At 57.4% G+C, this 21352-nt stretch overlaps 2 protein-coding genes across 2 annotated transcripts; both read left to right on the top strand.

Moving 5' to 3' along the window:
* The first annotated feature begins 373 nt into the window (after window positions 1-373).
* On the top strand, window positions 374-14341 carry LOC310888525 (uncharacterized protein). The gene is made up of 3 exons (XM_083815270.1): window positions 374-1010; window positions 1586-13077; window positions 13536-14341. Exons 1-3 carry the CDS (start codon window positions 881-883, stop codon window positions 13869-13871), a joined length of 11958 nt encoding a protein of 3985 aa, XP_083671396.1. The 5' UTR covers window positions 374-880; the 3' UTR covers window positions 13872-14341.
* On the top strand, window positions 13364-21186 carry LOC310888526 (IgGFc-binding protein-like). The gene is made up of 6 exons (XM_083815271.1): window positions 13364-13761; window positions 14307-14653; window positions 15646-16156; window positions 16813-17204; window positions 18016-19509; window positions 21035-21186. Exons 2-5 carry the CDS (start codon window positions 14351-14353, stop codon window positions 18634-18636), a joined length of 1827 nt encoding a protein of 608 aa, XP_083671397.1. The 5' UTR covers window positions 13364-13761; window positions 14307-14350; the 3' UTR covers window positions 18637-19509; window positions 21035-21186.
* The last annotated feature ends 166 nt before the right edge of the window (window positions 21187-21352 follow it).

The following is a 21352-nucleotide window of genomic DNA, read 5'->3' on the forward strand; positions in this document are numbered from 1 at the left end:
CATTGGATGGGCAGACGGATGGAAAGACCGCAGAGGAGCCACCACCATGCCTCCCCCCCCGCCGCCCTGCTGGCGCCAGCACCGGCCTGAATCCGTCCAGCCCCAGATCTTATCTCTGCCCCCGGGGCCAGGGTGCCCCCAGACCCCACCCCCTCCACGGGGACCAGTGGGGGTGGCACTGAGGGGGGTGGAGCCAGCACGCCATTGGCTGCTGCCACCCCTTTGGCCCCTACAAAAACCCAGAGCCCTTGGAGGAGTCACAGCCCCGTGGCCCTGGCATGGTGAGTCCTGGACACTTGGGTCCCCTTTCCATTTGAGGGGGGTGGGGAGGGTTATGGGGTCTATGGGGCAGAATGGGGCAGGGTGGGGAGGGTTATGGGGTCTATGGGGCAGAATGGGGCAGGGTGGGTCCCAGACACCTGCATCCCCTTCCTCATTCTGGGGTGTTATGGGGTCTATGGGGTGGAGTGGGGCAAGATGGGCACCTGGGTCTCCTGTCCTTTTCTGGGGCATCGTGGGGTCTATGGGGTGGAGTGGGGCAGGACAGATCCTGGATACCGTGGTCCCCTGCCCCATTTTAGTGGGATATGGGGCTGTGGGGTATGGTGGGGCAAGATGGGTCCTTGACGTCTGGGGTCCCCTGCCCCGTTTTAGGTGGGAATGGGTTCTGTGGGGTGCAGTGAGGTGGGGTGGATCTCGGATAGCTGGTTCCATTGCCCAGCTGTGGGGATTTATGGGGTGCAGTGTGGCAGGGTGAGTTCCCAAATGCCTGGGTCCCCTGCCCCATTTTAGGTGGGAATGGGGTCGATGGGGAAGAGCAGGGTCAAGGTGGGTCCTGGAAATATGAGTCCCCCTTCCATTATGGGGGATTGTGGGGTCTATGGGGCAGGGTGTGTCCCTGGATGCCTGGGTCCCCCCACACCACTTCTTACCGTCCTCTCTGCGGCGTGTGGTGCAGATGGGGCCTCGTCAGACGTTGCTTCTCTGGGCCTGGTTCGTGCTCCAGTGTGGTGAGTCCAGTTTGGCCAAAACCCCCATTTCTGCACCCAAATGCCACCCTACCCCTCTCCCCACCAGTCTCTGAAATGGCTCCTCCTTTTCCACCTCATCCCTCCTTTCCCTTTGCATCTCCAACCTGCCAAATTTTGCACTTCCTGTCCCCAAATCTACGCATCCTTTCATTGCACCTCTTGCTTTGCATCTCCCACCCCAAATCTGGCATTTCTAGCCCCCAAACCGATACACCCTTTCATTGCGCTTCTCCTTTTGCATCCCCAATGCCCAGATTTGGTGTTTCTAGCCCAACATCCATGCAACCCCATAACTGCACCATCCCCTTCCCTGGGAATGGGCAGCAGTGAGCGCTCAACCCATATACAAGCCCTTAGAGAATACTCACCCTTAAATCCTCCCATGAATATGCACCCAAAAGGAAGGAAGAGATGGTTTTAGCAGGAGGAGAGGAAAAGGTGGGAAAATCTGCCTTATTTGTCACAAAAGTAAGCTGATTGTTGAGCAGTGGATTCTCTGCTGTCTGATAAGGGGTTGGGGTGTTGCTCACCGGTCTCCTGGTTTTATTCCCCAGGTGCTGATCCACAAGCCCACAGCAGTGCCAAGCTCTGCTCTGGGGTACAATGTGGGCTGGGGACCACTTGCAGAGTGTTGGACGGCAGGCCCAAGTGTGTCCCCTCGCCCTCCTGCAAAAACTACCCGTGCAAAGAAGGGACACAGTGCCAGATGGTGGACGGGTGGCCCCAATGCGTCCCACTGCCATCGTGCAAGAACACCCGCTGTGAAGCAGGAACAGAATGCAAGATGGTGGATGGGTGGCCAAAATGTGTCCCATTGCCATCATGCAAGAACACCCGTTGTGGAGCTGGAACAGAATGCAAGATGGTGGATGGGTGGCCTAAATGTGTCCCGTTGCCCTCCTGCAAGAACACCCGTTGTGAAGCAGGAACAGAATGCAAGATGGTTGATGGGTGGCCCAAGTGTGTCCCATTACCCTCATGTAAAAACACCCGTTGTGGAGCTGGAACAGAATGCAAGATGGTTGATGGATGGCCAAAATGCATCCCATTACCCTCATGTAAAAACACCCGTTGTGAAGCAGGAACAGAATGCAAGATGATTGATGGATTGCCCAAATGCATCCCATTGCCCTCGTGCAAGAACACCCGTTGTGAAGCTGGAACAGAATGCAAGATGATTGATGGATTGCCCAAATGCATCCCATTGCCGTCGTGCAAGAACACCCGTTGTGGAGCTGGAACAGAATGCAAGATGGTTGATGGATTGCCCAAATGCATCCCATTGCCCTCGTGCAAGAACTTCCACTGCCAAGCAGGAACAGAATGCAAGATGGTGGACGGGTGGCCAAAATGCATCCCATTACCCTCGTGTAAAAACACTCGTTGTGAAGCAGGAACAGAATGCAAGATGGTGGATGGGTGGCCAAAATGTGTCCCGTTGCCTTCATGCAAGAACACCCGTTGTGGAGCTGGAACAGAATGCAAGATGGTTGATGGATTACCCAAATGTGTTCCATTGCCCTCATGTAAGAACTTCCACTGCCAAGCAGGAACAGAATGCAAGATGGTTGATGGATGGCCGAAATGCGTCCCCTTGCCCTCATGTAAGAACACCCGTTGTGGAGCTGGAACAGAATGCAAGATGGTTGATGGATGGCCAAAATGCATCCCACTACCCTCATGTAAAAACACCCGTTGTGAAGCAGGAATGCAGTGCAAAATGGTGGATGGATGGCCCAAATGTGTCCCATTGCCTTCGTGCAAGAACACCCGTTGTGAAGAAGGAACGCAATGCAAGATGGTGGATGGGTTGCCCAAATGTGTCCCATTGCCCTCATGTAAGAACTTCCATTGTGAAGCTGGAACAGAATGCAAAATGGTGGACGGGTGGCCAAAATGCATCCCATTACCATCGTGCAAGAACACCCGTTGTGGAGCTGGAACAGAATGCAAGATGGTTGATGGATGGCCCAAGTGTGTCCCATTGCCATCGTGCAAGAACTTCCAGTGTGGAGCAGGAACTCAGTGCCAGATGGTGGACGGGTGGCCAAAATGTGTCCCGTTGCCATCGTGCAAGAACACCCGCTGTGGAGCCGGAACTCGGTGCCAGATGGTGGACGGATGGCCCAAATGTGTCCCATTGCCCTCATGTAAGAACTTCCATTGTGGAGCAGGAACTCAGTGCAAGATGGTGGACGGGTGGCCCAGGTGTGTCCCCTTACCATCATGCAAGAACACCCGATGTGGAGCTGGAACTCGGTGCCAGATGGTGGACGGATTGCCCAAATGCGTCCCGTTGCCGTCGTGCAACAACTTCCGTTGTGGGGCAGGAACGCGATGCAAGATGGTGGATGGGTGGCCCAAGTGTGTCCCCGTGCCCTCGTGTCGGAACTTCCCCTGCAAGGGTGGGACGCGGTGCCAGATGGTGGCCGGGAGACCCAAGTGCGTCCCCGTGCCTTCGTGCCACAACACCAAGTGCGGCGAGGGCATGCGGTGCAAGATGGTGGACGGATGGCCCAGGTGTGTCCACCTCCTGCCGTCCTGCCGGGACATTCAGTGTTTGAAGGGGACCCACTGCAAAATGGTGGACGGGTGGCCCAAATGCGTGCGCAAGCAGGTCTTCCAGAGGGAAGTGCCACCACCGCCAGCCCTCCAGGCACCCCCCTCGTGCCAAAACGTTCCCTGTACGAAAGGGACCACGTGCAAGGTGGTGGATGGTTGGCCCCAGTGTGTCCCCACCAAGACGTCCCCAAGACGACCTTCCTGCAGTGACATCCACTGTCCCAAAAGGACCACGTGCAAGATAACGGATGGGTGGCCCCACTGCGTCCAGAACCGCCCCTCCTGCAGTGACATCAAATGCGAGAAGGGAACCTCATGCCAGATCGTCGATGGTTGGCCACGGTGTGTCCAAAGCAAGACGTCCCCAAGACAACCTTGTCGGGACATCCAGTGTCCCAAAGGAACCTCATGCAAGGTGACTGACGGCCAAGCGCAGTGTGTCCACAACCCGCCCTCCTGTGATGACATCCAATGCCAGAAGGGAACCGTGTGCCACATGGTCGATGGCTGGCCTTGGTGCGGGCCAACCAAGACCTCCTACTCGCAAGCCATCCATAAAACACCATCGTGCGAGGACATCCGTTGCCAAATGGGGACGGTGTGCAAAATAGTAGACGGGTGGCCCAAATGCGTCGGTCCCCTGCCATCATGCAACGACATCCGATGTTCCCAAGGCACCGTGTGCAAGATGATCAAAGGTTGGCCCAAGTGTATCCACAACCCACCCTCCTGCAGCAACATCCAGTGCCCGAAGGGGACCAGGTGCCTCATGGCACAGGGTTGGCCCCGCTGCGTGCAGAGTGGACCCTTCCACCAGCAACTGGCTTCTCCCAACTGGGCAGGCACCAGGAGATATTTCTACTCCCATCCCATCCCGAAACAGCTACCCAGTGCGCAGCCATCTTGTGCCAATGTGTGGTGTCACCGAGGGACCTCATGTAAGATGACGGACAACCAACCTCGGTGTGTCCCTAACCCACCTTCCTGCAGCGATGTCCAGTGCCAGAAGGGAACCATGTGTCAGATGGTTGATGGTTGGCCCCGGTGTGTTCAAACCAAAGTCTCACCAAGGCAACCTTCCTGCAGTGACATACAGTGTCCTAAAGAGACCACATGCAACATGATTAATGGCCAACCACGATGCATCCACAACCCACCTTCATGCAGCGATGTCCAGTGCCAGAAGGGAGCCACGTGCCAGATGGTTGATGGTTGGCCCCGGTGTGTTCAAACCAAGATATCCCATACACAGCCAACCCAGAAAAAAAGGACGTGTGAGGACATGCAGTGTGCAAAAGGAACCGTCTGCAACATAGTGGAAGGTGGACCCAAATGCGTTGCCCAACATCGTTCCTGCAGTGATATCCAGTGTCCCAAAGGGACCACGTGTAAGATGGCGGATGGACAACCCCAATGTGTCCACAACGTGCCCTCCTGCAGTGATATCCAGTGCCAGAAGGGAACCATGTGCCAGATAGTTGATGGTTGGCCCCGGTGCATCCAAATCAAGATCTCCCCAAGACAGCCTTCTTGCAATGATGTCCACTGTCCCAAAGGGACTGCATGTAATATGATAGATGGCCAACCACGATGCGTCCACAACACACCCTCCTGCAGTGATGTCCAGTGCCAGAAGGGAACCACGTGCCAGATGGTTGATGGTTGGCCCCGGTGCATCCAAACCAAGATGCCCATCAGGCAACCTTCTTGCAATGATGTCCACTGTCCCAAAGAGACCACTTGCAACTTGATTGATGGTCAACCACGATGTGTCCATAATCCACCCTCCTGCAGTGAGATCCAATGCCAGAAGGGAACCACGTGCCAGATGGTTGATGGTTGGCCCCGATGTGTGCAAACCAAGACCTCCGTGAGGCAGCCGTCCTGCAGAGACATCCAGTGTCCCAAAGGGACCACGTGTAGGATGGCAGATGGGCAACCCCACTGTGTCCACAATGCACCCTCATGCAGTGACATCCAATGCCAGAAGGGAACCACTTGCCAGATGGTAGATGGTTGGCCTCGGTGCATCCAAACCAAGATGTCCCCAAGACGGCCTTCTTGCAATGACGTCCACTGTCCCAAAGGGACTACGTGCAACTTGATTGATGGCCAACCACGATGTGTCCAAAATCATCCCTCTTGCAGTGACATCGAGTGCCAGAAGGGAACCACGTGTCAGATGGTGGATGGTTGGCCCCGTTGCATCCAAACCAAAACCTCCGTGAGGCAGCCGTCCTGCAGGGACATCCAATGTCCCAAAGGGACCACGTGTAAGATGGCAGATGGGCAACCCCACTGTGTCCACAACACACCCTCCTGCAGTGATGTCCAGTGCCAGAAGGGAACCGCATGCCAGATGGTTGATGGTTGGCCCCAGTGCATCCAAACCAAGATATCCATCAGGCGACCTTCTTGCAATGATGTCCACTGTCCCAAAGGGACCACTTGCAACTTGATTGATGGCCAACCACGATGTGTCCATAACCCACCTTCCTGCAGTGAGATCCAATGCCAGAAAGGATCCACTTGCCAGATAGTTGATGGTTGGCCCCGGTGTGTCCAAATCAAGATCTCCCCAAGACGGCCTTCTTGCAATGATGTCCACTGTCCCAAAGGGACTGCATGTAATATGATTGATGGCCAACCAAGATGCGTCCACAACGCGCCCTCCTGCAGTGATGTCCAGTGCCAGAAGGGAACCACGTGTCAGATGGTGGACGGTTGGCCTCGGTGCATCCAAGCCAAGACGCCCGTGAGGCAGCCGTCTTGCAGGGACATCCAGTGTCCCAAAGGGACCACGTGTAGGATGGCAGATGGGCAACCCCACTGTGTCCACAGCACACCCTCCTGCAGTGAGATCCAATGCCAGAAGGGAACCGTGTGCCAGATGGTTGATGGTTGGCCCCAGTGCATCCAAACCAAGATATCCGTCAGGCGACCGTCTTGCAATGATGTCCACTGTCCCAAAGGGACCACTTGCAACTTGATTGATGGTCAACCACGATGTGTCCATAACCCACCTTCCTGCAGTGAGATCCAATGCCAGAAGGGAACCACTTGCCAGATGGTTGATGGTTGGCCACGGTGTATCCAAGTCAAAACCTCTGTGAGGCAGCCGTTTTGCAAGGACATCCAGTGTCCCAAAGGGACCACATGTAAGATGGCAGATGGACAACCCCACTGTGTCCACAACACACCCTCCTGCAGTGACGTCCAGTGCCAGAAGGGAACCACATGTCAGATGGTGGATGGTTGGCCCCGGTGCATCCAAACCAAGATGGCCATCAGGCAACCTTCTTGCAATGATGTCCACTGTCCCAAAGAGACCACTTGCAACTTGATTGATGGCCAACCACGATGTGTCCATAACCCACCTTCCTGCAGTGAGATCCAATGCCAGAAAGGAACCACTTGCCAGATAGTTGATGGTTGGCCCCGGTGTGTCCAAATCAAGATCTCCCCAAGACGGCCTTCTTGCAATGATGTCCACTGTCCCAAAGGGACTGCATGTAATATGATTGATGGCCAACCACGATGTGTCCACAACGCACCCTCCTGCAGTGATGTCCAGTGCCAGAAGGGAACCACATGTCAGATGGTGGATGGTTGGCCTCGGTGCATCCAAGCCAAGACGTCTGTGAGGCAGCCATCTTGCAGGGACATCCAGTGTCCCAAAGGGACCACGTGTAAGATGGCGGATGGGCAACCCCACTGTGTCCACGATGGACCCTCCTGCAGTGACATCCAATGCCAGAAGGGATCCACGTGCCACATGGTTGATGGTTGGCCCCGGTGTCTTCAAACCAAGGTCTCACCAAGGCGACCTTCCTGCAGTGACATCCAATGTCCTAAAGAGACCACGTGCAACTTGATTGATGGTCAACCACGATGCATCCACAACGCACCCACCTGTAGCGACATCCAATGCCAAAAGGGAACTGCGTGCCAGATGCTTGATGGTTGGCCCCGGTGCATCCAAACCAAGACCTCCGTGAGGCAGCCGTCCTGCGGAGACATCCAGTGTCCCAAAGGGACCACGTGTAAGATGGCAGATGGGCAACCCCACTGTGTCCACAGCGTGCCCTCTTGCAATGAGATCCAATGCCAGAAGGGAACCACGTGCCACATGGTAGATGGTTGGCCCCGGTGCGTCCAAACCAAGATGCCCTCAGTGCAACCTACTTGTGGTGACATCCACTGTCCCAGAGGGACCACGTGTAAGATGGATGATGGTTGGCCACTCTGCATCCAAAACCGACCATCTTGCCATGATGTCCAGTGCCAGAAGGGAACCACGTGCCAGATGGTCGATGGTTGGCCCCAGTGTGTCCAAGTCAAGACCTCCATTAGGAAACCTTCCTGCAGGGATGTCCAGTGCCCCAAAGAGACCACGTGCAGGTTGAGAGATGAGTGGCCTCAATGTGTTCACAACAAACCCTCCTGCAAGGCTATCCAATGTCCAAAGGGGACCACGTGTAGGATCACAGATGGGTGGGCCAGGTGTGTCCACACGCAGCCTTCCTGCCACGATGTCCAGTGCCAGAAGGGATCCGCGTGCCAGATGGTTGATGGTTGGCCCCGGTGTGTGCAAACAAAGACCGTGCTGAGACAACCATCCTGCAACAACGTCCAGTGTCCCAAAGGGACCTCATGCAAAATGCTGCAGGGGTGGCCCCAGTGCGTCCACAGCCAGCCCTCCTGCAGTGATGTCCACTGTCCCAAGGGGACCACGTGCAATATTGTCAACGGTTGGCCCCAGTGTGTGCAAAACCGTCCCTCCTGCAGTGACATCCAATGTCAGAAGGGATCAGCTTGCCAGATGGTTGATGGTTGGCCCCGGTGTGTTCAGACCAAGGTCTCACCAAGGCGACCTTCCTGCAGTGACATCCAATGTCCTAAAGAGACCACGTGTAACATGATTAATGGCCAGCCACAATGTGTCCACAACGCACCCTCCTGCAGTGACATCCAATGCCAGAAGGGAACTGTGTGCCAGATGGTTGATGGTTGGCCCCGGTGTGTCCAAACCAAAATTCCCCCAAGGAGACCTTCCTGCAGTGACACCCAGTGTCCCAAAGGGACCACGTGTAAGATGGTGGATGGTTGGCCGCAGTGCATCCATAACCGACCTTCTTGTAGTGATATTCAATGCCAGAAAGGAACTGTGTGCCAGATGGTCGATGGTTGGCCCCGGTGTGTCCAAAGCAAGATCTCCCCAAGACGGCCTTCTTGCAACAATGTGCAGTGTCCCAAAGGAACCACGTGCAAGATACTATATGGTTGGCCTCAGTGTGTCCACAGCCAACCATCTTGCAATGACATCCAGTGTCAAAAAGGAAGTGTGTGTCAGATCATGGATGGTTGGCCAAGGTGTGTTCAGCATCAGCCAACTTGCAACGACCTCCAGTGTCCTACAGGGACCTCATGCAAGATGGCAGACGGTTGGCCCCAGTGTGTCCAGAACCAGCCTTCCTGCCATGACGTCCAGTGTCAAAAGGGAACCAGGTGCCAGATGATCGATGGTTGGCCCCGGTGTGTCCAAGTCAAGATGGCTCCTAGGAAACCTTCTTGCAAGGATCTCCAGTGTCCCAAAGGGACGGTGTGCAAGATGCTACATGGGTTGCCCCAATGTGTCCACAGGCAGCCCTCCTGCCAGGACATCCAGTGCCAGAAGGGAACCACGTGCCAGATGGTCGATGGTTGGCCCCGGTGCGTCCAAACCAAGATCTCCCTAAGGCAACCTTCTTGCAGGGACATCCAGTGCCCCAAAGGGACCACGTGCAAGGTGCTACTTGGGTGGCCTCAGTGTGTCCACAGACAACCGTCCTGCAACGACATCCAGTGCCAGAAGGGAAGCGTATGTCAGATTGTAGATGGTTGGCCACGATGTGTTCAGAGACAACCTACTTGTAAGGACATCCAGTGTCCTAAAGGGACTACGTGCTCTATGTTCAATGGATGGCCACAGTGTGTCCACAACCAACCTTCCTGCAGTGACATCCAATGCCAGAAGGGAACCACGTGCCAGATGGTGGACAGTTGGCCCAGGTGTATCCAAACCAAGATGTCCTCAAGGCAACCTTCATGCAGTGACGTCCAGTGTCCCAAAGGAACCACGTGCAATATTATCAACGGTTGGCCTCAGTGCATCCAAAATCGTCCCTCCTGCAGTGACATCCAGTGCCAGAAGGGAACTGCGTGCCAGATGGTTGATGGTTGGCCCCAATGTGTGCAAACAAAGACCACCGTGAGGCTACCATCCTGCAACAACGTCCAGTGTCCCAAAGGGACCTCATGCAAGATGCTGCAGGGGTGGCCCCAGTGCGTCCACAGCCAGCCCTCCTGCAGTGATGTCCACTGTCCCAAGGGGACCACGTGCAATATTGTCAACGGTTGGCCCCAATGCGTCCCAAACCAGCCTTCTTGCAGCAACATCCAATGCCAGAAGGGAACCACATGCCAGATGGTTGACGGTTGGCCCAGGTGTGTGCAAATCAAGACCTCCATTCGCAGACCTACTTGCAATGACCTCCAATGTCCCAAAGGGAGCATCTGCAAGATAACAGACAGCTGGCCGCAGTGCGTCTACACCCAACCCTCTTGCAATGACGTCCAATGTCAGAAGGGATCCATGTGTCAGATGGTTGATGGTTGGCCCCGATGTGTTCAAATCAAGGTCTCACCAAGGCGACCTACTTGCGCGGACCTCCACTGTTCCAAAGGGACCACGTGCAAGATGACGAATGGGTGGCCCCACTGCGTCCAGAACCCACCCTCCTGCAGTAACATTCAGTGTCAGAAGGGAACTATGTGCCAGATGGTCGATGGTTGGCCACGGTGTGTGCAAGTCAAGACTTCCATCAGGAGACCGACTTGTAGGGACGTCCAGTGTTCCAAGGGATCCATGTGCAAAATGCTACATGGGTGGCCGCAGTGTGTCCACTCACAGCCCTCCTGTCACGATGTCCAGTGTCCCAAAGGGACCGCGTGTAATATGGTCAACGGATGGCCCCAGTGCGTCCAAAATCGTCCCTCCTGCAGTGACATCCAGTGCCAGAAGGGAACCACGTGCCAGATGGTTGATGGTTGGCCCCAGTGTGTCCAAACCAAGACCTCCATTAGGGGACCTTCCTGCAGGGATATTCAGTGTCCCAAAGGGATCACATGCAAGATGCTACACGGGTGGCCTCAGTGTATCCATAGACAACCCTCCTGCAGCGACATCCAATGCCAGAAGGGAACCACGTGCCAGATGGTTGATGGTTGGCCCCAGTGTGTCCAAAGCAAGACCTCCCCAGGACGTCCTTCTTGCAACAATGTGCAGTGTCCCAAAGGGACCACGTGCAAGATGACAGATGGGTGGCCACAGTGTGTCCACAGCCAACCTTCCTGCAGTGACATCCAATGTCCTAAAGGGACTACATGCAATATTATCAACGGTTGGCCCCAATGTGTCCAGAATCGTCCCTCCTGCAGTGACATCCAATGTCCCAAGGGGACCACATGCAACATTGTCAATGGTTGGCCACAATGCATCCAAAATCGTCCCTCCTGCAGTGACATCCAATGCCAGAAGGGAACTGTGTGCCAGATGGTTGATGGTTGGCCCCGATGTGTGCAAACAAAGACCACCGTGAGGCTACCATCCTGCAACAACGTCCAGTGTCCCAAAGGGACCTCATGCAAAATGCTGCAGGGGTGGCCCCAGTGTGTCCACAGCCAACCCTCCTGCAGTGATGTCCACTGTCCCAAGGGGACCACGTGCAATATTGTCAACGGTTGGCCCCAGTGTGTGCAAAACCGTCCCTCCTGCAGTGACATCCAATGTCAGAAGGGATCAGCTTGCCAGATGGTTGATGGTTGGCCCCAATGTGTGCAACCCAAGACCTCCATTCGTAGACCGTCTTGCAGGGACATCCAGTGTCCAAAGGGGACCACGTGCAAGATGACAGATGGGTGGCCGCAGTGTGTCTACAACCAACCCTCCTGCAATGACATCCAGTGTCCCAAGGGCACGGCCTGCACGATGACAGAGGGTTGGCCCCAGTGTCTTCCCAGCCATCCCCTCTTCCGATCTGCATCGTGGGGTCACCCTGCTTCTGTCCCCCAAATTTCCACTGGGGTCTCCTCCATCCCCTCATCCTGCAATGGTGCTCACTGTGCTGCTACCCCTGGGTCCTGCCAGAACTTTGCCTGCAAGCCCGGCACCGTTTGCATGGTGGTGCATGGCCACCCCACCTGTGTCTCCCGGCCTTCGTGCAAGAACCTCCACTGCCAAGCAGGAATGGGCTGCAAGCTTCTCAACGGGTGGCCCCGCTGTGTCCGCATCCCCTCGTGCGGTGACCTGCAGTGCCCGAGCGAGATGGCGTGCCGGGTGGTGCGAGGCTGGCCCAAGTGCGTGCGGATGGTGAGGAGCGCGCCTGCGGCGTCTTGTACCGGCATCTCCTGCAAGTCCGGCACCACGTGCCAAGTGGTGGAGGGCGTCCCCCGCTGCGTGCCCCCAAAGCCCACGTGTGACACTGTGCATTGCTTGGAGGGGACCACGTGCCACATGGTGGAGGGCTGGCCCAAATGCATGCCCAACCAACCCACCTGCAGCGCCGTCCGCTGCCCCGAGGGCACCACGTGCCAAATGGAGGGTGGTTGGCCAACGTGCGTGCCCAACAAGCCCTCCTGCAGCACCGTCCGCTGCCCGGCCGGGACCACGTGCCAGATGGTGGAAGATTGGCCCAAATGCGTGCCCAACAAACCAACCTGCAAAGAGGTGCATTGCCCAGTGGGGACGACGTGCCAGATAGTGGAGGATTGGCCCAAATGCGTGCCCAACAAGCCAACTTGCAATGACATGCATTGTCCTGCCGGAACGACGTGTAGGGTGGTGGAGGATTGGCCCAAATGTGTGCCCAACAAGCCATCCTGCAACGACATGCATTGTCCAGCCGGAACGACGTGTAGGGTGGTGGAGGACTGGCCCAAATGTGTGCCCAACAAGATGTCTTGCAAAGAAGTGCGTTGCCCATCTGGGAGCACGTGCAAGATGGTGGACGACTGGCCCAAATGCGTCCCCAGCGAGCCATCTTGCAACGACGTGCATTGCCCATCCGGAACGACGTGCCAGATGGTGGAAAACTCACCCAAATGCGTCCCCGACAAGACATCTTGCAACGATGTGCATTGCCCGAAGGGGACAACGTGCAAGATGGTGGAAACCTCACCCAGATGCCTCCCTGTCTCGCAGCCCCCACTCGTTTGCCACATTTTGGGGCGCTGGCGTTACCGGGCCTTTGATGGGAAGAGCTACGGCTTGGCGGGGGCTTGCACCCAGACGTTGGTGAGCACCTGCGGCACCCAACTGCCCACCATCCATGTCACGGCGGGCGGCCAGTTTGGCGTGGGGCCGGGCGCCTCCTTCAGTCATGTCACACTCCACGGTGATGGCTTCGAGGTTGTCCTGCTCCGAGGCGAGGAGACGATGGCGAGGGTGAGTATTCGACAGTGGGTGGCACAAGGGGTGTGAGGGGGGTGTCCCATATTCCCTGGGAGGGAGCAGGGAGCCAGGCGTCTGGGGTCTCCCAACCCCCAGAACTCCAAGATGGGTGGTGGGCCCAGATGTCCAGGATCTCCCCATCCCATTTCCATCCCCAAGACCCCATAGCTTGGTGGTGGACCCAGGTGTCCAGCTCCTCCCCATCCCATTTCCAGCCCCAAGGTCCCATAACCAAGTGGTGGACCCAGGCATCCAGGATCTCCCCATCCCATTTCTAACCCCCAGACCCCATAACCAAGCGATGGACCCAGGTGTCCAGCCTCTCCCCATCCTATTTCCAACCCCCAGACCCCACAACTTGGGGTCTAGGTTCACTCAATCCCATTTCTAAGACTGAGGAAGGGACCCAGGTGCCCACACTGCGGTTGCCCATCCAATGTCCTCCCTTACAGGTGGCCGGGACCCGGGTCCCCCTGCCCCTCTCGCTGGCAGGGGGCCGGGTGCGCCTGGAGAGAAGAGGGGGACAGCGGCGGGTGGTCACAACCATAGGCGTGCGGGTGGCCGTTGGTGGGGACGGCGCCGTGACGGTGACGGCACCAGCGACGCTACGGGGACAGCTCTGTGGGCTCTGTGCCCATCCTGAGGATCGGGTCGGCGAGGGACAGGGGACACAGTGCTGTGAGTGGGGCATGGGGATATTAATTAGGGACAGGGACCCCAGTTATAGGGTCTGGAGGGAGTTGGGGGGCTGGGATGGGGACAGCCAATGGGTTGGGGATGGGCTTTGAGTTGGGAATGGGGATGGAGAAATGCGTGAAGGAGGTTGAAGGGATGGAGAAATGGGTGAAGGAGGTTGAAGAGATGAGGAAATGGGTGAAGAAGGATGAAGGGATGAGGAAATGGGTGGAGGAGGTTGGAGGGATGAGGAAATGGGTGGAGGAGGTTGGAGGGATGAGGAAACGGGTGGAGGAGGTTGGAGGGATGAGGAAACGGGTGGAGGAGGTTGGAGGGATGAGGAAACGGGTGAAGAAGGTTGAAGGGGTGGGTGAAGGTTGAAGGGACGGGGAAATGGGTGAAAGGCTGGAGAAATAGGTTAAGGAGGTTGAAGGGACAGGAAAAAGGGTGAAGAAAGAAGGATAACTGGATGGAGAGGGGATGGAGGAGGACTGAGGAACCGTTCTGAAGGACAACCCGACTAACCGCTGCTTCTCCTCTTCCCGCAGCCTCCTCCTGCTCATCCAAACACCCCCAGGAGCCCTGTGCCACCATGCCCAACCCCATCCCCAACCCCATCCCCGTCCCCGTCCCCAAACCCGTCTCCAACCTGGTCCCTAACCCCGTCCCCAACCCCGCCACCTGCTCAGCCCTGGGCATGGGCCACGTCCGCACCTTCGACCGGCTCCACCACGACTTCTCCGGCTCCTGCGTCTACCTCCTGGCCGGACTCTGCCCCGGCACCCAGGGCCCAGAGCCCTTCCGCGTCCTGGTGCGGGGCGGCCTGGGTGGCATCACCGGTGCCGAGGTCCTCGTGCGCCGCACGCGTGTGGAGCTGGAGCCCGGGCGGGTCACGGTGAGTAAGGGAGGAGTAGGAGCACGGGAATGGCGGTGTGAAGCTGGGGAGTGAGTAAGGACCGCAAGGAGGGAGTTGTGAGGATGGAGTAAACCGGGAGGAGAGGGCTGGATGCTGAGTAGCACTTTCTGCCCAAACTGGGATTAAGTAGGGATGTGTTGACTGACCAAGGGATGAGCAAAGAGGGAGTAGCAGGCGATTGGTGCATAAAGAGTAAAGACCAAGTAAATCCAGATTTTGCAAGGGGAGTAACAAATGAGTAATAAGTAACACATGAGTAGACAAGAAATCTGGGAAGCAGAAGATGTTAGCCAGCTCAGAGTTGCCCAAGGATGTGTAGGAAGTAAAGCATGAGCATTGAATGAGTAGTGAGTTACTAAAAGAGCAAGCCTGTATGTAGGAGCTGGCTCAGTGTTGTCACAGGATGCATAGCGAGTAAAGAGTAAGCATGAGCAGTGAGTCAGTAAAAGAGAAAGCAGGGACATATTAGCTGGCTGGGAGGTGCTGGGGGGTGACATAGTGAAGAGTGAGTAGTGAATGAGTAGCAAGTGTGTAAATAATGGGTGAGAAGGTTGTAAGTAGGGAGATTTATTAGCTGGATGGAAGTGCTGAGTAGCAAGAGTAAAGCACAACTAGAGACTAGGTGGGTTTGGGCCAGTCCAGACCCTGCCACAAGCTGCTTGGGAGGACCAGAGGGAAAGTGGCGAGCAGGGAGTGAGTAGCAAGGGAGTAAACCATGAGAAGTCAGTAAGAGTGCTCAGTCCTGTCTGATTCCCGCTAGTAGTGGCCTTGGAGGACTGGTAGCCAGATGGTGAGCAGCAAGTCTGTAGCTTGTGAATGACCCAGTGAGTAAACCACGAGTAATGACCGAGCAAACCCAGAGTAGTGATTGAGTAAACTATGAGTAGTGATGAAATGGGCTCCAGAAGGGCTGAACGCTGATTCTGACCCCTCCGGGGGTTCTCTTTGTGCCCTGCGCTCCCCCCAAACAGGTGAACGGCGTACCAACCCTCCTGCCCCACGTGGCGAAGGCCTCGGCGGTGACCCTGGAGCCCCGGGGCTGGGAGGTGGAGGTGCGGACCCCCCGGGGGCTGCGGGTGGCCTTCGAAGGGCACCACGGGCGGGTGAGCATCCGCGTGCCGGGCGCCTACAGCGGCCACCTCTGCGGGCTCTGCGGGGACTTCGACGGGGACCCCCGCAACGACCTGGCGCCGGCGGGGGGCTGGCGGGTGGGGGACACATCGGGCTGCAGGGACGCGGCGGGGTGCGGGGACGTCGGGGGGAAGGGGCAACAAGATGTGGGGAGGGAGTGTGGGGTGCTGCTGAACAAGGAGGGGCCCTTCCGGCTCTGCCACGAGGCTGTTCACCCCGAAACCTACTTCCGGGACTGCGTCGCCGACCGGTGTCACCGCGAGGGGGTCTGCCGCGTCCTCGCCGCCTACGTCGCTGCCTGCCAGGAGGCCGGGAGGAAGGTTCTGGAGTGGCGTTCCAAGGGGTTCTGCTGTAAGTGGCTCATGGGGGACCCGGGGATAAGGGTTGGAGGGGGACACGGCCCCATAGAGCACCCCAGGAAACTACAAGTCCTGGTGGGATGGTGACATGGCCCCATAGAACACCCTGGAAATCCAGAAGTCCTGGTAGGATTGGGACACAGCCCCATAGAGCACCCCAGGACCCCAAAAATCTTGGTGGGATGGGGACACAACGCCACAGAGCATCCCAGTACCCCATAAATCCTGATGGGAAGGGGACACGGCCCCACAGAACACCCCAGGACCCCAAAAGTCTTGGTGGGATGGGGATATAACACCACAGAGCACCCCAGGACCCCAAAAGTTTTGGTGGGAAGGGAATGCAACCCCATAGAGCACCCCAGGACCCCATAAATCACGATGGGATGGGGACATGGCCCCACAGAGCACCCCGGGAACCCATAAATCTGGTGGGATGGGGACATAACCCCATAGAGCACCCCAGTACCCCATAAATCCTGACGGGAAGGGGACATGGCCCCATAGAGCACCCCAGGACCCTCAAAGTACTAGTGGGATGGGGACACAACCCCATAGAGCACCCAGGAGAAGCCAAGCATCCGGGTGGGACCCTGGCCCCCCAGAGGGGACCGAGGCCCTTCCCCCAACACCGCCCTCTCCCCACAGCCCCCCAGTGCCCCACGGGCACCCGCTACGCCATCTGCGCCCCAGGCTGCACCCCGGGGTGCCGTGAAGGTTGCGTGTCCCCTGACGACTCCCACGGGGGCACCCAGAGGTGCTCAGCAGAACCAGTGGCAGCACCGGCTACCGTGGGCACCCCGGGGACCTGCCGGGCCGTGGGGACACAGCACTACTTGAGCTTCGATGGGGTGGCCATGGCCGTGGCGGACAACTGCTCCTACGTGGTGGCCCGGAGCTGCGGCCCCCCCGGCGCCCACCCTGCCTTTGATGTGACCGTCACCGACCCACCCCGGGGTGGCCCCGGCCCCCGCAGCGTCACCGTCACCGTGCACCAGCACCGCTTTGTGCTACGGGGTGGGCACCCCAGCATGGTGGAGGTGAGGAGGAGGAGGAAAGGGGAGAGCGGTGGGGATGGGCAAGGGTGGAGGGGGTGGAGAACGAGGTGGGGGTGGAGGAAAAATGGGTAGGGGGATGGACAGAGGAGATGGACAAGGCTGAGGGGGGAGGGATGGATGGATGAAGAACCTGGAAAGAGAAGAGGATGGTTGGGTGGAGGATGGATGGATGATGAAGAACGTGGAAAAAAGGGATGGAGAAGGGATGAGGTAGAGATATAGACACAGAAGAGGATGGGTAGATGGATGAAGAACATGGAAAAAGGGCTGGAGAAGAGCAGAGATGGAGGAATAGATAAAGAGGATGGATGGATGGATGGATGGATGGATGGATGGATGAAGAACATGGAAAAAGGGATGGAGAAGGGATGGATAGGGAAGAAGATGGATGGATGGGTGAAGAACGTGGAAAAAGGGATGGAGAAGGGCAGAGGTAGGTGTATGGACAGAGAAGAAGATGGGTGGATAGATGAAGAACATGGGAACAGGGATGGAGAAGGGGTAGATAAAGAATAGGATGGGTGGATGGATGGGTGAAGAACCTGCAAAAAGGGATGGGTGAAGAACCTGGAAAAAGGGATGGGTGAAGAGCAGAGGTAGAGGGATGGACAGAGAAGAGGATGGATGAATGGATGGATGGACAGATAAAGACGAAAAGGGTTGGAGGAACAAAGTTGGGTGGATGAAGGAGGTTGGACAGATGGTAGAACGACAAATGTCTGCTATGAGGACCAGGGAGGAGGAGTGGGCACCTACTGGGTGCCTCCAACCCACCCCACTCCACCCCACGCAGGTGGACGGCTCCAAGGCGTCGCTGCCCTTCTGCCTGCAAGGCCAGGCCGTGTGCCTGGCACCCCGGGGTGCCACCACCCTCCTGGTCGCCGACTTCGGCCTCCGCGTCACCGCCGGCCCCGGGGCGGCAGTGGCCGTCACCGTGTCCCCGAGCTTCCGCAACGTCACCTGCGGCCTCTGCGGCAACTTCGACGGCCACCCCTACAACGACCACCTCCACCAGGCCACCACGGCCACGTGTCATCGTCCCTGCCCCGGCCCCGCATGTCCCCCGTGCCGGCAGCCCCCCAAGAAAGCCTTCGTCCACACCGAGCTCTGCGGCGTCCTGCGGGACCCCCAGGGGCCCTTCGGGGGCTGTCACGCCGCGGTCCACCCCAGGGTCTTCTTCGACGTCTGCCTCTGGGAGCTCTGCGAAGCCCCCGAGGACAAGGAGGTCCTCAGCGAGGTCCTGGGCGCTTACGAAGCCGCCTGCCGCCAGGCCAAGGTCCGCGTGGGACCCTGGCGTGTCCCCAGCGTCTGCCGTGAGTTGGGGACCGCGGGGACACGGAGTGGGAGGTGGCCACGGGTATTTTGGGTGCTCACCTTGGGGAGGTTCTTGTGTGGGACTCCCCCGTGGCCATGACATCCACATGGAGCCATCCACGGTGTCACCTACGTCTGGGTCCATCCACGACGTCCCCGTTTCCCCCCACCCCAGTATCCCCTACGTGTCTGTCCACCCTCGACGTCCCCACGTGTGTCCATCCGTGATGTTCTCCAGCTCTCTGTCCAACCACGACACCCCTTTGTGGCCCTTCGTGATGTCCCCTTTGTGTCTGTCCATCCGTGGTGTCCTACAACTGTCTGACCAACCGTGACGTGCCTACGTGACCACATTGTCCTCTATACGTCCCTCCAAAACATCCGCCATCGACGTTCTCCACCTCTTGGTGTTCCTCCACGACGTTCTCCACCTCTCGGTGTTCCTCCACGACGTTCTCCACCTCTCGGTGTCCCTCTCTCCATCTCTCGGTGTTCCTCCACGATGTCCTCTGTCTCCTGGTGTCCCACCATGATGTTCTCCATCTCTCGGTGTTCCTCCATCCATGTGCCTACAATGACCTCAGCGTGCTCACCGTATCTTCTGTCTGTCCCTCCACGACATCAACCACCTCCGTCCCTTCACGACGTTCAACTGCGGCGTCCCCCGTGCTTGTCCAACTGTGACGCCCCCGTCTGTCCTTCCATGACGTTCTCCACCTCTCTGCCCACCTGTGACATCCCATGTCCGTGATGTCCCCGATGCATCCGTGATGTCCTCCATCTCCCTGCCCATCCATGACCTCCTCACGTGTCCCTCCACGTGTCCTACCCCCGATGTGTCCCTCCTCCAGGCCACGTTCCCACCTAATTCTCGTATCTCCTACAGCTCCGTGGTGCGTCGAGGGCTCCGGCTGCCGCCCTGGTGTCACCTGTGTTCCCCACCGAGCGCTGCTGCGGCGGGACCTGTCTCCAGGTGAGGGGGACGAGGGGGGGGGGGGAACGCGGTGGGGAGAGGGGATGGGGGACCACCAGACGGAGGAACCATTAGTGGAGGAGGAGGGGGATGGGAGATGGGTGGAAGGAGAGACCGTGGAAGAAGGATGGATGGTTGGGTGGACGGATGGGTGGATGGAGAAACCACGAAAGGATGAGTGGGTGGTTGCGTAAACGGAAGAAGGAACCATGGAAGAAGGAACCATGGAAGAAGGAACCATGGAAGAAGGAACCATGGAAGAAGGATGAGTGGTTGGGTGAACAGATGGAGAAACCACAGAAGAAGGATGAGTGGACGGATGAAGAAACCCTTGAACTTCTTTGATGGCTTCCCCGTCTATCTGTTCCTGGAAATACGGGTGGAGAAACCCTTGAAGATGGAGAAATGGAGGAAGAAAGCATTAAGGAACGGACGGAGAACAAAGCCGTTCAGGAAAGCTAGGTGGAGGTGGAGAAACCTCCGGTGGAGAAACCTCTGAAGATGGATGGATGGATGGATGGATGGATGGATGGATGGATGGGTGGGTGGGTGGGTGGAGAAACCCTTGACGATGGGTGGGTGGAGAAACCTCTGAAGATGGATGGATGGATGGATGGATGGATGGATGGATGGATGGATGGAAGGGTGGTTGGACGGACAAACCATTGACGATGGATGGGTGGATGAGGTGGAGAAACCGTTGATGATGGAGACACCGTTGATGATGGGTGGGTGGAGGAACCTCTGAAGATGGATGGATGGATGGAAGGGTGGTTGGATGGAGAAACCCTTGACAATGGGTGGGTGGAGAAACCTCTGAAGATGGATGGATGGATGGAAGGGTGGTTGGATGGAGAAATGGATGGAAGGGTGGTTGGATGGAGAAACCGTTGATGACGGATGGATGGATGAGGTGGAGAAACCTCTGAAGATGGATGGATGGATGGAAGGGTGGTTGGATGGAGAAACTGTTGATGATGGGTGGGTGGAGAAACCTCTGAAGATGGTTGGATGGATGGATGGATGGATGGATGGATGGATGGATGGATGGATGGATGGAGAAACCATTGATAATGGGTGGGTGGATGAGGTGGAGAAACCGTTGATGATGGATGGAAGGATGGAGAAACCTCTGAAGACGGACGGATGGAGAAACCTCTGAAGATGGATGGATGGAAGGGTGGTTGGATGGAGAAACTGTTGATGAGGGACGGAAGAACAGATGGAGAAGCTGTTGACGATGAGTGGATGGAGAAACCTTTGATGAGGGATGGGGAGATGGGGTGGAGAAACCGTTGATGATGGATGGAAGGGTGGAGGAAGCATGGATGATGGGTGGGTGGAGGAACCGTGGATGATGGATGGGTGGAGGAACTATTGATGATGGGTGGGTGGAGGAACCATTGAAGACAGATGGATGGAAGGGTGGATGGATGAAGAAACCATCGATGATGGGTGGGTGGAAGGGTGGAGAAACCATCGCTGGAGGTGTCCTGACCCCGCGTCCCCCCCTATCTCCCCCCAGGCGCCCTCCTGGGAGCGCTGCCGCTGCGTGGCCTGGGCTTGACGCCGCTTCTCCCCGGGGTCGTGCCCCTGGACCTGCCCCTGGACCTCCAGCCCCCCCGGCTCGGTCCCCTGGTCCCGTAGCGCCCTCGGGGACCCCCCCAGGGTGACTGAGCTGGGGTTGTCCCCCTCCCCCACCACCCCCCCCCCACCTCGTAAATTTTGTTAATTAATAAAATTCCGCCTTCCACTCCGATGCTCCTCGCCCCGTTTTCTCCATCCCCACGTCCCCACCACGAGAACCTGGGGGGCCAGGACCCGTCCCCCGTGTCCCCTGTCC

This window comes from Anser anser (genome assembly GCF_964211835.1).
Source record: "Anser anser genome assembly, chromosome: 37".
Taxonomy (NCBI): domain Eukaryota; kingdom Metazoa; phylum Chordata; class Aves; order Anseriformes; family Anatidae; genus Anser; species Anser anser.